At 39.8% G+C, this 15,901-nt stretch overlaps 1 protein-coding gene across 1 annotated transcript in view; it reads right to left on the bottom strand.

Moving 5' to 3' along the window:
- Positions 1-18: 18 nt before the first annotated feature.
- Positions 19-15,901, bottom strand: part of slc22a17 (solute carrier family 22 member 17) — a 31,280-nt gene continuing 15,397 nt past the window's right edge. The window contains exons 4-10 of the mRNA XM_061965653.2: positions 15,171-15,325; positions 14,916-15,081; positions 12,320-12,435; positions 12,082-12,187; positions 11,795-12,018; positions 7,852-7,963; positions 19-7,791 (exon numbers count right to left, since the gene is read on the bottom strand). Of these exons, the coding sequence (XP_061821637.1) occupies positions 7,515-7,791; positions 7,852-7,963; positions 11,795-12,018; positions 12,082-12,187; positions 12,320-12,435; positions 14,916-15,081; positions 15,171-15,325 (1,156 nt within the window). The 3' untranslated portion in view covers positions 19-7,514. The remainder of the gene's footprint in view (positions 7,792-7,851; positions 7,964-11,794; positions 12,019-12,081; positions 12,188-12,319; positions 12,436-14,915; positions 15,082-15,170; positions 15,326-15,901) is intronic.

Below are 15,901 nucleotides of genomic sequence, written 5' to 3' on the forward strand. Positions count from 1 at the left end.
TTAGTTGTCAGAATCATGTTGAAAAGGGTTTTAGTACTCTTGATAACAACTAGCCAGCTGAATTAGGGGAGTTTGAAGAATACACAATGGTTGGTAACAAGAAACTGACCTGTTTTTTTCAAGGATAAACACAAAATAGACAAAATTATACATGACAAACAGAAATGGCATCATTGAACTAGGGCTTGGCGATATGGCCTTTTTTTAATATTGCGATATTTTAAGGCCATATCGCGAAACACAATATATATGTGGATATTTTGCCTTAGCCTTGAATGAACACTTGATGCATATAATCACAGCAGTATGATGATTCTATGTGTCTACATTAAAACATTCTTCTTCATACTGCATTAATATATGCTACTTTTAAACTTTCATGCAGAGAGGGAAATCACAACTAAAAAAAATCACAATTTTTTTCATACAGTGTTGATCTGGAAATGTTTGCCTCAGCATTTTGATGGTGTGGACGTGTGGCACCGAATGGAGATAAGCGTCTCGACAGACGTTACAATATTTGAACAATGATGACGAAAACTGTTTTCTCTGTCGTGTCCGTGTGTCGAAAATTGTTATGCGCTTATTTTTTTATTTGATTTTGTGCGTGGCATAGATTTGCCGTGCGCTAGCATCACAGCTAATGTTAGCCATGCTGCTACCTCTCTGCTCAAGGAGGACGTATACGTATGTGACGTATGACATGACAGTATGTGACGTGTGTAAGAAGGTGCCCTTGCTGTCTGTGAGACGGAGACACAGGAAAGAGTGAGAAGAGCCTGTCGTGTAATGTCCGCAGCTAAAAGAAACTGCGTGAGAATCCACAGACCTGTGGATGTGTTGAAGGTGTGCTGGAAAATGCGGAACGGAAAATAGGGAGCAGCAGAAAAGTGGAATGTATTGTTTAAATTGGTGCGTTGGAAAACACGGACCGGAGTTTTTTTTTAAAACTGGATCTGGATCGGCATTTTCCCATGCCTTGCCGATACGCATTTTTTGGCAAATATCGGCGGCCGATCCAATCCAAATATCGGATCGGGACATCCCTAGTCACAACATTGCTGTTTACGGCAGACGAACTGCTTTACGGTAGACGAAAACGTGACTGCTGTTGTTGTGTGTTGTTACCGCGCTGGGAGGACGTTAATGAAACTGCCTAACAATAAACCTGGAGGGGGCGTGGCCTCCAGCTCAGCCTGAATTTCGGGAGATTTTAGGGAGAAAATTTGTCCCGGGAGGTTTTCGGGAGAGGCACTGAATTTCGTGAGTCTCCCGGAAAATCCGGGAGGGTTGGCAAGTATGCTTGTCAGTGAAGGAGCACGGAGAGGCTGGTAAAATTTAACCTGGAGCGCTGTTATTTATGATAACTTTTTAAACAAACTGGAAAATACATTTTGTTATTTTTATGCGCAAAATAACTGATTTAAAATACTTAAACCATAAATTTGCATATCCTCCTGGCAAGGATTTTATCCCAGTACAATCATTTACAAGCCCAGCACTAACACTGTGCGTCAAGTAGAAAATGGGAAATTTGCAATTATATTATTATCAGTGACGGAGCAGGAAGAGGCTAGTAACATTTCTGTAAAATTTTATATGGAACGCCCTGTTATTCATTATACATTTTTAAACAAACCTGAATTGAATTTGAATTGTGAACATGAGTGTGAATGTTGTCTGTCTATCTGTGATGGCCCTGTGATGAGGTGGGGACTTGTCCAGGGCCTTCTGTCCAGGGCCTTACCCGCCTTCGCCCGATTGCAGCTGATATAGGCCCTTCCCCGCCTTCGCCCGATTGCAGCTGAGATAGGCCCCGCGACCCCGAAAGGGATAAACGGTAGAAAATGGATGGGTGGATGGATGGATGGATTTGGAAGAGGAATAAATACTAATCGCAATTTGGATGTTAATTGACCTTTTTTAAATGGATTTCGTAATTCAATCTGTTTTAGTAATAATTCATTTCAAAATGCTTTTTTTTTCGGTTAAAAAGTAGATTTTTTGTTAATATAACCGATGTATAAGCTTTAACAAATACCATTCCAACAAGAGCTGAAATGGCAAATTATGTGTCTTATTTCAAGAAATTTAGTACGGTAGGTTAAGCATGATAAGCAATTGGGTCTAACCGTAAGTGCCTGGTTCGAAAAAAATATATATGGTCACACTCAAACAGCAATATTTATTAGCAGTTGCACAGATTTCTCAAGTCAAATATTAAAACAAAGAAAATATTATTTTCAGCTGCCTCCATGTGCGTTTTTCACCCATGGCATTGCGCCTAAATTAAAATAAAATATTATTCCATATGATTTTTTCACTTTTCAATAAAGTACTGCCTTCAAATGTATGCATTGACTTGAGCAGTAATTGTCTACACTTCAGTCCAATATTATTTTACAGTGTTATTATTTTTCTTTCCAAAAAAGTGTTCATGCTCACCATAATCACACATGAACACTTTCAGTTCCAGCCTTTTCTGTCCCCGGTTGCTATGGTGACTCGTAGAATCAGCGCTCCATTGATTGTGTGTTTTTATTGTGGTCTTAACTTAGAGTGAACATACTCAGGGTTGATTGAACCAACTCAGGTCAGCTATTCTGAGTTTCCCAATTTAGGGTAAATCAACTCAAACTTCAGGTTTAAACTCAAGATTTTCCTGCCTGGAATAACCCCTAAGTGTACCTAATACTGTGCCATGTTGTTTCACATTCCTTCACAAACCCCACGCCTGCAAGCATTGTTGGAAAATGTGGCAATTAGACTGAGGGCCAACATGGTTATAGCAAAAAGTCCAGATGTTGACATAGCCGCTTTTATTGGATGTGAAATCAGGTTACACTGTTCAGTTAACAGTGTATCATTCAACAATCACACACATTATCCGCGTTGATCTTACCGGTTATAATCAGCATATTTTATACTAAACATATACAGGAAGTACAAACGTACTAAAAGATGAGGAATGTGTAGGTGAAATCTCTTCAAGCGTCCACTCAAAGTCCTTATTATTTATTCCCCCTAAAACTTTGGGTTTTATGTGACAACACAACAAAAACAAAACCCAATTGCTATTAAAATATAACTTCTCTGTAGAATTGTGTTATGTCCTCAGAGATAGGGCTTGTCGTTATATTTTTATTTCCTTTATGCCTTGACAGCTGAAGGGATTATAGTCAGAGGAAGGTTACATTTTAAATAAAAATATTTGTTTAATATATTTTCCACCTGGTCTTTATTTTCGATAGGTCATAAAAAATATAAATAATTATCGGTATCAACCGATATAAAAACACTTATATAGTGATACAGTTTTCAGCCATATTGCCCATTCCTACTCGGTAGACATTTGTGTAATTTCAGTAAATCTTGCATCACACACTCACACTTAATTGACAAACCCCCACTTTGCTTTGTTTTCAAGCCACTTCTTGAGTCGCAGTCCTTAGGTAACTGTAAAGACACCTACAGTTCATATGGCCCCATTTGTGGAAGGTGGGAGTAATCATTTTGCAATGCAGTCTGCGGAAAATGATGGAAAGCGCCAATCTACATAGGAACTGACACTGTGGTCAAAGTTGGAATTGCTACAAAACACATTTTAATATTCCATCCATTTTCAACCGCTTGTCCCTTTCGGGGTCACGGGGGCTGCTGGAGCCTATCTCAGCTGCATTCGGGCGGGGTACACCCTGGACACGTCGCCACCTCATTGCAGGGCCAACACAAATAGACAGACAACATTCACACTCACATTCACACACTACGGCCAATTTTAGTGTTGCCAATCAACCTATCCCCAGGTGCATGCCTTTGGAGACACAGAAAGACCCCGAGCCCGGGATTGAACCCAGGACCTTCGTATTGTGAGGCACATGCACTAACCCCTGTCCACCGTGCTGCCCATTTTAAGATATTAAACACTCTAAAATGGACAGTGCACCTCCCCAATCTGTCACGTTTCATGTGTCAGGTTCACCGCGCAGTAAGGGAAACTGGAATTCCCTTCCTATAGTACATCACAGGAAAGGACACAGACTCACGCTTCAGAAACTGGAAATTATTTTGAATGGGCAAATAGTTCAAGGTGTAAGGTAGTTTCAAAATAGCATTGCAAAACTTGTCGCTGTTTACGGGTTTAATTAAATAATCCCAAAAAGTTGGGGCCATTAGATTTCAATTCAACTGGGATCCACTGGAGGTAGAGTACTGGAGACTCACTATTTAATTCAGAATTTTAGCCACGGGACTAAATTTGTTAACACTTCAGCTTGTTACCCTGCAAGTTGTGTTTGTTGTGCTGTAATTTTTGTGTCGCACCAATATTGTAGTTTGTGTCGGGTGCAGGGGTCTTCAATGTTTTTAAACTGACGGAGGGACGCAGTGGGGACCATTTTTAAAATTGTGTTTTAAATCGAACTGGTATGTAAGGTATTTTGTCATTGTGCAATACTGACATTTTCAAATACTACAGTATATAGTAATATACAACTATACGATTAGCAACTAGCACGCTAATCGCCAGCTAGTGTCGTCAATCGCAATTGTCAACGAGAAAGCTAATCGCTAGCTGTGTTATATGCTAACATGAATAGAATAATATAATTATTTATTCCTGTTGTTACTTTAAACCTGTAAAGTACGGTAAGTAGGGTGGCAATGTCACTGCCACTGGGGAAGATCCCCCTGCGACTATCTATTGGCTTCCCGACCAACTGGACTACCTATCTATTCATTTAACAATTCAATACTTATACACACTCAACATCCATTGCAGCCAATCACCCTGGAAGGAAAATGTGTATATAAAGACGTTTAAATATGTGGAAAAATATATTTAAAAAAAGTGTAATAACCAAAATAACCCCCTTTTGACAGAGTGACACAAAAAATAACCTTGTTATGCAAAACACAACACAACCTGATCTAGGCAGTAACACAAGCACACGAGCATGATGACGATCAGCAGCTAAAACGTTCAAATTGAGGAATATAAAAATGTGGAGCTCTGAGGGCCCTTCTTTAGCTACACTGGAGCTTCATCATGGGGCCCTTGCTACAGCATCGCATACATTCAGCATTATGCTTTTATTAATATCACCGTTTAAGCTTCTACTCTGCGTCTATGCGCTTCTGATTGAGACTGCTCATCGAAAGCGGTACACGAAAAAATTGCTTCTAGACATGCAGATAGGAATGTTGCAGTGCAATGTTTTGGACACTTGGGAGGGGCGGAGCTTTCAACTGATCACCACCTGGTGGTGAGTCGGCTGGGATGTTGGGGAAGGATTCCAGACAGACCTGCCAAGCCCAAACGCATAGTGGTAACGTCTGGCAGAGTGTCCCGTCAGAGAGTTTCAATTTCTCCCTGCGGAAGAACTTTGCACACGTTACGAGGGAGACGCTGGACATTGAGTTCAAGTGGACCATGTTCTGTACCTCTATTGTTGAGGCAGCCGATCGGAGCTGTTTATCTATACCCGTCTATGCGCTTCTGGCTGAGACTGCTCATCGAAAGCGGTACACTAAAAAAGTGCTTAGTGTACCGCTGTGTTACATGCAGATAGGAATGTTGCAGTTTCCTCAATGCTCAAACCATAACTTCATATTTATTTGTTAACCTCCTGAGACTCAGCTATGTATTTTTGTCCTCTGTATTGGACAATTGGTTCACAGCCTAACACACAATAACAGCATAAAAAGCTGTGGCGAGTATGTCCTGGACCTGTGATTTGTCCCACCTGCTCCCCAAAATGGCCGCTTCCATGGACATAAGAAAAGTTATTGTTTTTTAAAGGTCAAAACAATACGTTTTAGCGGTTCAATCAATAGTTTTTAGCGCTTTTGGTAACATATTCATTTTTAACATGTACTGAAAACACTGACAACATTTCTTAATCACTTTTTTTATTAATGTGAAATGATTTATTATCTTTTTTTAAGCTGGAAGTTAATTTGATGCATGTTTTGTACTGAATTAACGTAATTAAATCGTAAATTTGCAAATCCACTATTTACAAGTCCAGTCCAGATGCTGCGTGCCAATGAGAAAATGGGAAATTTGCCATCATTATCAGTGAAGGAGCAGGGAGAGGCTGGTAAAATTTAACCTGGAGCGCTGCTATTTATGATAACTTTTTAAACAAACTGGAAAATACATTTTGTTATTTTTTTAAGTGCAAAATAACTGATTTAAAATACTTAAATCATAAATTTGCATATCCTCCTGGCAAAGATTTTATCCCAGTACAGTTATTTATAAGCCCAGCACTAACACTGTGCCTCAATGAGAAAATGGGAAATTTGCAATCATATTATTATCAGTGACGGAGCAGGAAGAGGCTAGTAACATTTCTGTAAAATTTTATATGGAACGCCCTGTTATTCATTATACATTTTTAAACAAACCTGAATTTAATTTGTGCATGTTTTCCACTAAAATAAATAATGGGAAAATGTGTTAAATATTTTTTTTAAATAGCACAAATTTACTGAGCATTTAAATAATAAAGTTGCACATCTTCCTGAAACTTCCTTTGGCCGAGATTTGATTTTTATTTGCCAGCCCAGCACTAGCACTGCGCAACATTTAGAAAATGGGAAATTTGCCATTATTGTCAGTGACAGAGCAGAAAGAGGCTAGGTATAAATTTGCAGTAAAATTTCATATGACGCACCCTTTAGTTAAACAAACTTGAATCGGTTTGATGCATGTTTTGTTCTGAAACAAAATCATGGGAATTATTTTTATTTTTTTTCCGCAAAATAAATGATTTAAAATAATTTCATCATACATTTGCATACCTTCCTGACACGGATTTGATCCAAGAACAATTGTTTACAAGCCGAGTACTAACGCTGTGTGCCTAAATGGGAAATTTGCAATTAATAATATAAATCCAAATTTCATAATCTATACATGCAAGTACAGTTAAAAACTTTTGTTGTTTTGAAGAATGTTTCCTTTCATTAAAACAGTTGATGAAATAATTGTTAATTGGGACATAAAAACATTTTCTGACCTAAAAAATATTTTTTTTTACTTCCAGAAACAAGTTTATTTTGTAAGTCTCAGGAGATTAAAGGCTTAAATAAAATAATAAATACTCCAGCGCCAGGCTAGACTTACACAAACTGAAGCTTTAGGGGCTTCAATTTAACTTGTTAACACTGATGGAGCAGTGCCTTAATCAGTAACTCTTCTTTTAAAATGTGTAAAGCGCTCCTCTCCTTGGCTTCCAGGCACCCTAGCGGTCAAGAAAGGTATTTACAACACCTTAAGAGTGTGACAGTGTGACAGTGTGACTGAGATGGGTGCTAGCTCACTCACATGAACGTGTAGAAAACTAGATCTGGCAAGATGCGACAAGAATCAGTGCCAATGAGAGATGATGAGAACGTGTTTGAAAGCTTCTTTGCAAAAAATCTTTGCAGCCCTTTTTCTCCTTCCTGCATCAACATGGACATCAAATGTTCTGCATGTGTCCTCGCCTGTCTGCTATACGCTTCTTTTAGGTCTCGAGGTTGGGCGTGGCCAGCAGCGGTACGTTGTCCCGCCTCCTCCTGCCCAGCGGGGGGCGTCTGTACTGCTCCCCATCAGCAAGCGTCTGGGGCAGAGGCTTCCTCTTGCTCTCAGGCAGCAGCAGGATGGACAAGACGGCCAGCAAGGCCAGCGAGGAGTAGACCACGTGGTGCAGGAAGTAGCCGTAGTGGTTCCTCAGGTCCATTAGCGGTGAGCTGAGGCGGCCCACGCAGCCCAGGGCGAGCACAGCACCCACGCCGACCCCTCTGTGGACACACACACCCTCAGGTTTTGATTTATTTTACATGCAGTGTGCGCCATCTTACCTGATGACGGTTGGCATGATCTCCGCAGTGAAGAGGATGCAGAGGGAGGCGGTGGCCTGGGAGGAGAGGAGACCCATCACGGAGAAAACCGTGATGGCCATCTCACTGAGATCTGAAAGGGGAAAGATTCAAGTTAAAACTTAAAATCAATGCAACATATTCCTAAAAACACTGTTGTATAGACAATCTTTGTGTTTCTGAAGGAGGTCCTAAAACCAGGGGAAGAGTCTTGTCATATGACTGTCACCAGCATTTTGTAGGATGTCCTTTATAACAAGCAATGCTCTTCTTGTCAAACGATAATCAACAAAAGGATCTTTTACTCTCCTTGACAAGGATCTTTGACAAGTAGTTTTGTTGTATGTCCTTTATAAGAACAAAAGTTATCCTTGTCATGTAGAATATATTTGACTAGTATTTTGACAATAACAGAAAAGAGCTCCTTATCAAATTAGGGATCGTTGACTCGTATTTTGCTCTCCTTGTCTTTTAGAAGATCTTTGACAGTTGTTTTTGTAGTATGCCCTTAATAACAGTCAATGCTCTCCTTGTCATATAGAGGATCTTTGACTAGCATGTTGATCTCCTTGTCATACAGAGGATCTTCGACAAGCGTTTTTCTAGTATTACCTCAAAAAGTTCTCCCTCTTATAAAGAGAATATTTGATAAATGTTTTACAGTGGGTCCTTAATAACATAACAACTCTCTTTGTCAAATTCAGGATCTTTGACTAGTTCTGTTGCTTCTTTTTGTTTTATGGCAGGGCACTCAACGTTTCCGCCATCTACTGTATTGGAGTGTGAACCAGAGTACGCTCCCTTGTCCTCCCTCAGTTATATACATATATATACCTTCCCAAACAAAATTATTTTCCATCAACCAGCCTCTTGTAGAATGTATTTTGGTCTCCTTGTCAAGGGTCCCCAACCTTTTTTGCACCACAGACCAGTTTAATGTAGGCATTATTTTCACGGACCAGCCTTCCATGTCTGGCAGATAAATATAGCAAATAAGTGCATGAAAAATTAATACCTGAAAGAAATCACAATAACGTTGAATTGGTAAGTTAAGTTAAATACTAATAATTGACAAATCGTAGCCAAAAGCCAGGTTCCATCTGCAGTCCGTGCATAAGGCAGTGGAGAAGTGCTAAATTGTTGCATATAATAATTGTGCTGAAGGAAGAAAATACACATTTGCTTTGGCCCAGTAAGTTAAAGTGCTGGTATTATTGCACATAATCCTATTGCACAAGTAGTTACCAATAACAGATGTATTTACGCATGGAAAATTGGACCAAAAAAAGCTAACATTACTGTATCTACGTATGAAATATTTCACAAAATATGAATACATAACTTTTAGAATTGTAATAGAAATCCCCAGAAATGTATTGAAACTAACGGCAAGTATTTCTATTATTATTTAAATGTATTATGTATCCATGCTCTTGTCCTTGAATGTGATGTATCACCTATAAGATACTAAAGCCAAAAAAAGCCTACCACTAGCAAAAATGAGTTAAAACAAAATCTATGGAGAGCTTTTTTGCAAAAGGAAAAGGCCAAGGACTAGCATGTCGATCTCGTCGACAAGAGTTTTTGGAGTATATTGTTAAAAAAAAGCAACGTTTTCCCTCTTATACATACAGAATAAATTTGATAAACGATAAATGTTTTGCAGTGTGTCCTTAATAACAAAAAAGCTTTCCTTGTCAAATTGAGGATCTAGTTCTGCTGCTGTTTTTCCTTGTTTAATGGTGGGGCACTCAACGTTTCCGCCATCTACTGTATTGGAGTAGGAACCAGAGGGTTTTTGCAGTATGTCCTTAATAACAAGCAATGCTCTGCTTCTCATATAGGATCTTTGAAAAGTATTTTGCAGTGTGTCCTTAATAACAAGAAAACCTCCCCTTGTAAAAGTGAGGCTCTTTGACTAGTATTTTGAGGTCCTTGTCACATCGAAGCTCTTTGACAAGTGTTTTTGTCGTATGTCATTATTAGCAAGCAATGTCATATAGAGGATCTTTGAAATGTGTTTTGTCCGTAAAAGGGTGGCCGTGTCGTAGTAAACATGAGTATTGAGTGTGAACATACAGGTAAAAGCCAGTAAATTAGAATATTTTGAAAAACTTGATTTATTTCAGTAATTGCATTCAAAAGGTGTAACTTGCACATTATATTTATTCATTGCACACAGACTGATGCATTCAAATGTTTATTTCATTTAATTTTGATGATTTGAAGTGGCAACAAATGAAAATCCAAAATTCCGTGTGTCACAAAATTTGAATATTACTTAAGGCTAATACAAAAAAGGGATTTTTAGAAATGTTGGCCAACTGAAAAGTATGAAAATGAAAAATATGAGCATGTACAATACTCAATACTTGGTTGGAGCTCCTTTTGCCTCAATTACTGCGTTAATGCGGCGTGGCATGGAGTCGATGAGTTTCTGGCACTGCTCAGGTGTTATGAGAGCCCAGGTTGCTCTGATAGTGGCCTTCAACTCTTCTGCATTTTTGGGTCTGGCATTCTGCATCTTCCTTTTCACAATACCCCACAGATTTTCTATGGGGCTAAGGTCAGGGGAGTTGGCGGGCCAATTTAGAACAGAAATACCATGGTCCGTAAACCAGGCACGGGTAGATTTTGCGCTGTGTGCAGGCGCCAAGTCCTGTTGGAACTTGAAATCTCCATCTCCATAGAGCAGGTCAGCAGCAGGAAGCATGAAGTGCTCTAAAACTTGCTGGTAGACGGCTGCGTTGACCCTGGATCTCAGGAAACAGAGTGGACCGACACCAGCAGATGACATGGCACCCCAAACCATCACCCAACCATGCAAATTTTGCATTTCCTTTGGAAATCGAGGTCCCAGAGTCTGGAGGAAGACAGGAGAGGCACAGGATCCACGTTGCCTGAAGTCTAGTGTAAAGTTTCCACCATCAGTGATGGTTTGGGGTGCCATGTCATCTGCTGGTGTCGGTCCACTCTGTTTCCTGAGATCCAGGGTCAGTTTTCAGTTGGCCAACATTTCTAAAAATCCCTTTTTTGTATTAGCCTTAAGTAATATTCTAATTTTGTGACACACGGAATTTTGGATTTTCATTTGTTGCCACTTCAAATCATCAAAATTAAATGAAATAAACATTTGAATGAATGTTTGCAATGAATACATATAATGTACAAGTTACACCTTTTGAATGCAATTACTGAAATAAATCAAGTTTTTCAAAATATTCTAATTTACTGGCTTTTACCTGTATTGCTTCTGTTGTAATCTAAGTATGACTTAATGCATGACTACATCAGCCATTTGTCAATAAAACGTTAAAACTGTGAGGGTCCAGCCTTTGAATTACATTCTTTACAAAATAAGAATAACAATGAAGGGTGAAACTTTGTGAAAATGTGGCTAAAAGAACAATTTAGTGGAATAGCGCAGATAGGAAAATAGGAAACGTTCAAAACTGTCTCAGTCTTTTTCCTCTTCCATCCATCCATTTTCTACCGCTTATTCCCTTTTGGGGTCGCGGGGGGCGCTGGAGCCTATCTCAGCTACAATCGGGCGGAAGGCGGGGTACACCCTGGACAAGTCGCCACCTCATCTTGTCAAAAATAAAATAAAATACTGGAAGTCCGTTTTGTTTCTTTGTTTAGTGCATAATGTTTCTTCCTTGTTGACTTGATTGGAAAGCATTACACAAGCCAAAAGCAACCTTTAATGTTTAAGCTGATCCTGTGCTGCTTGGCTTTATTAGTGTTGTACTACTTTTTCACCACAAGAAAGAGATAGAGACTCTGGCATGTGCATTCTGTGCCATACAAAATAATAATTAATAAAGTCTACTTTATTTTGAATGAAGCTGAACATTTAGTATGTTATAATTCCAGTACAGTCTTCCAATAATGGCTTGAGTAAAGTAAAAAAAAAATTACTAACACTTCATGAGTCCCAGAAGGATCAAGGAGGCCAGGCCCGTCATCGTCATAGAGAGCAGAAGGATGCCGCGACGGCCGCACCTGTTTACAGTCGCCCACAGCAACAGCCAGGCGCTGCCCCCCGCGCACACGGACAGCAGGTACGTCCAGTAGAAGCTGGGGGCCGTGCCTCTGACGTCACCTCGGAAAGAGCTGTAGCAGTGGCTGATGCCGTGAGAGATGAATCTGAGGGAGGACACGTGCGGTAAGAGACACAAATCGAAAACCACATGACTAAGGATGACTTACGAGGTGAAGCCCAGCACACAGAGGTTCTTCCAGATATTCCTGCTGTGGATGAGCTCGGGGAAGGAGAGGCGGAGACGTGAGGAGGGTGCCGCCTCTGAATCCAGCTCTGGCGCCAACACAAAGAACACATTGAATCAATAGCTATACGCATAGGCTAAATTAACATCCATTAAGCTCAGTAAAGAAGACACACAAACACCAAAGGTGACCCTTAGAGAATCTATCGCTGTGCACGTACCTGTGAAGCTCTCGTCGTCTCTATTTGAGTTTCTCCTCTCGCCGAAGGAGTTCATGTCACCGTGTCGCTCAAACAGCAGGAGCCAGCGAGGGGACTCTGGAAAAACTCCAGGAATGCTACAGCGAGTCGACACGTAAGTGAGGCTGACCTTTTGTGCTCTCTCAGTGTAGAAAATAAGCACCATTATTGTGTTTAACATGTGGTTAATATTTTTGAAGGTTTTTATGTGTAACTTAGAGGGGATGTTTGCAACATTTACACAGGTGCCTAGAGGGCGCTAACTTTCCAATGCATTTTACACAGTATGAAGATGTAGAAAATGGATGGATGGATGGATATATCCCGCCCTCTTATGGCTTCTCGTATGTAATGACGTAATCATGTACGTACTTAACACATGCACGCATATTAGCTTTAGGTATTGTTAGCTAATAAGAGCAATTTGGATAGCTAGCAATAGCTGTCATTGAATATATATTGTATTAGGGATGTCCCGATACGATATTTGGATCGGATCGGCCGCCGATATTTGCCAAAAAATGCGTATCGGCAAGGCATGGGAAAATGCCGATCCAGATCCAGTTTAAAAAAAAAACTCCGGTCCGTGTTTTCCAACGCACCGATTTAAATAATACATTCCACTTTTCTGCTGCTCCCTAATTTCCGTTCCGCATTTTCCAGCACACCTTCAACACATCCACAGGTCTGTGCATTCTTACGCAGTTGCTTTTAGCTGCTGGCATTACACGACAGGCTCTTCTCACTCTTTTCTGTCTCCCTCTCACAGACAGCAAGCGCACCTTCTTACACACGTCACATACTGTCACGTCATACGTCACATACGTATACGTCCTCTCCCAGCAGAGACGTAGCAGCATGGCTAACGTTAGCTGTGATGCTAGCGCAGCCGTGTGACCAATGTTTCCTTTAAGGTGCGCGCCTGCGCAATTGCACTGCTCAAGCGTCCTCTGCGCACGGCAAATCTATGCCACGCACAAAATCAAATAAAAAAATAAGCGCATAACAATTTTCGACACACGGACATGACAGAGAAAACAGTTTTCGTCATCATTGTTCAAATATTGTAACGTCTGTCGAGACGCTTATCTCCATTCGGTGCCACACGTCCACACCATCAAAATGCCCAGGCAAAAATTTCCACATCAACACCGTATGAAAAGATTAGTGATTTTTTTAGTTGTGATTTCCTTCTCTGCATGAAAGTTTAAAAGTAGCATATATTAATGCAGTATGAAGAAGAATGTTTTAATGTAGACATGCAAGCCTTGAAAGAAAATTTTGAAAATCAAGACTACATTTCCTGCAAATGGGTGCATTTCTACCCTATATTTTAACTTTAGATTTATTCTCATATCAAACTCTTTTGGCTGTCTTTTTGACACTTACATCCGGCGCCCCCCTCCACACCCCGGATTGTAAATAATGTAAATAATTCAATGTGATTATCTTGTGTGATGACTGTATTATGATGATAGTATATATATTAATTATTAATATATTCGTATATATCTGTATCATGAATCAATTTAAGTGGACCCCGACTTAAACAAGTTGAAAAACGTATTCGGGTGTTACCATTTAGTGGTCAATTGTACGGAATATGTACTTCACTGTGCAACCTACTAATAAAAGTCTCAATCAATCAATCAAAACACATAGAATCATCATACTGCTGTGATTATATGCATCAAGTGTTCATTCAAGGCTAAGGCAAAATATCGAGATATATATCGTGTATCGCAATATGGCCTTAAAAATCCTCAATATTAAAAAAAGGCCATATCGCCCAGCCCTAGTTTCAATGATGCCATTTCTGTTTGTCATGTATAATTTTGTCTATTTTGTGTTTATCCTTGAATAAACAGGTCAGTTTCTTGTTACCAACCATTGTGTATTCTTCAAACTCCCCTAATTCAGCTGGCTAGTTGTTATCAAGAGTACTAAAACCCTTTTCAACATGATTCTGACAACTAAGTAGGCTAAATAACCTTAAACTTTAATACATGCTCGGATAGGCCAGTATCGGTATCGGTCAGTATCGGTATCGGATCGGAAGTGCAAAAACAATATCGGTATCGGATCGGAAGTGCAAAAACCTGGATCGGGACATCCCTATATTGTATCATAAGAACAACATGACTGCATATCGTTCATTGCTTCTCTTGGACTGATTTTGTATGTGTGCACGCGCTCCTGGGTGAGTGACAGTCGTAAACACCAATCATTTTATTTGGGGCCGGTAAAATTTTTATAACATAAACTTTGTAATTGTGAAATACAGACAATTGTCAAACAAATGTGTTCTGCTAAACCACTAATGGTAACATAAGCTAGCTGGTGGTGTTCTTGTTAAATTTTTTGATTTTGAGTGAAAAAATATATTATATTATATTTGGGGTCAACACAGTAGTTTGATCCTCTGTGGGAAATGTACTTGATTATTTCATCTACTTTGAATAGACTTGATTATTTAATTGACTCAGTAGTATGTCCCAAATTGTGTATGCGTTATACTGCACATCAAAAATCACAAATACAATATTTTAAATCATAAAGAATTGAAATTATCTTGTACCCGTAGCAGAGGAAGAGCGATAGTGGGGCGGCACCAGCTCCCAGCAGACCCCTCCAGGAATGGCAGCCAAGGGCCACAGCTAGCAGCAGCAGCTCCCCGGCAAAAGTTGTCAGCCCCGCCAGCATGGTAGCCATCAGCCTGAAAGACGGCTCGCACAGCTCCAGGCCTGAGACCACCAAACACGTATTATCTCAACAGGAAGAGGACTAATGAAAAACAAGCTGGCTCATTAAGGATACATAATGAAAAACTCACGACAGATGTACAAGGTAAGGTAGACTCCAGCGCTGGTGGCTGCCAGACAGAAGCGCATGACAATGAAGATGGAGGGATATGGGGAGACACACACCAAAACGCCAAACACCACCGAGAGGGTGAGCGATGTCAGCAAGGTTTTGGAGCGGCCAATTCTGCAGAGAAAAACATATACTCCATAAACAAGCTGTTTAAAGGGTAAATATGCATTATTCTCCTCTTGCCTAACATGCAGGCACCACCTCCCAGACCAGGCCTTCTCTATTGTGATGGGTCACAGGTTGAGGGTTGGCTCCATCCCTCTGTGTTTCCCATACAATAATATTTTTGTTGGGAATAAATTGATAGTAAATTTGTTCTGAAATTTGATTTGGCACTACCTGTTCGCCCTCTCTCATAATGGGACTGCCTGTAAATGTGTCATTACAACTCCGTACAGAAGATAACTCTGCCTCTTAACACACCTTATACGCACCTGGTCTACCAGAGAATAAGGAAACGTATCAGGAGGAATCTGTTGTCAACTATCTAGTATATATATATATATATATATATATATATATATATATATATATATATATATATATATATATACTAGTATATCTAGTACATCTTCTACTAAAGATTCTCATAGTCTAATCCAGTGGTTGTCAAACTTTTTTTTAACAAGTACCACCTAAGAAAACACTTGGTTTTCCAAGTAATGACCAACTTATAAACATAAACATATA

This window comes from Nerophis lumbriciformis, linkage group LG07 (genome assembly GCF_033978685.3).
Source record: "Nerophis lumbriciformis linkage group LG07, RoL_Nlum_v2.1, whole genome shotgun sequence".
In the NCBI taxonomy this organism is placed as follows: Eukaryota; Metazoa; Chordata; class Actinopteri; order Syngnathiformes; family Syngnathidae; genus Nerophis; species Nerophis lumbriciformis.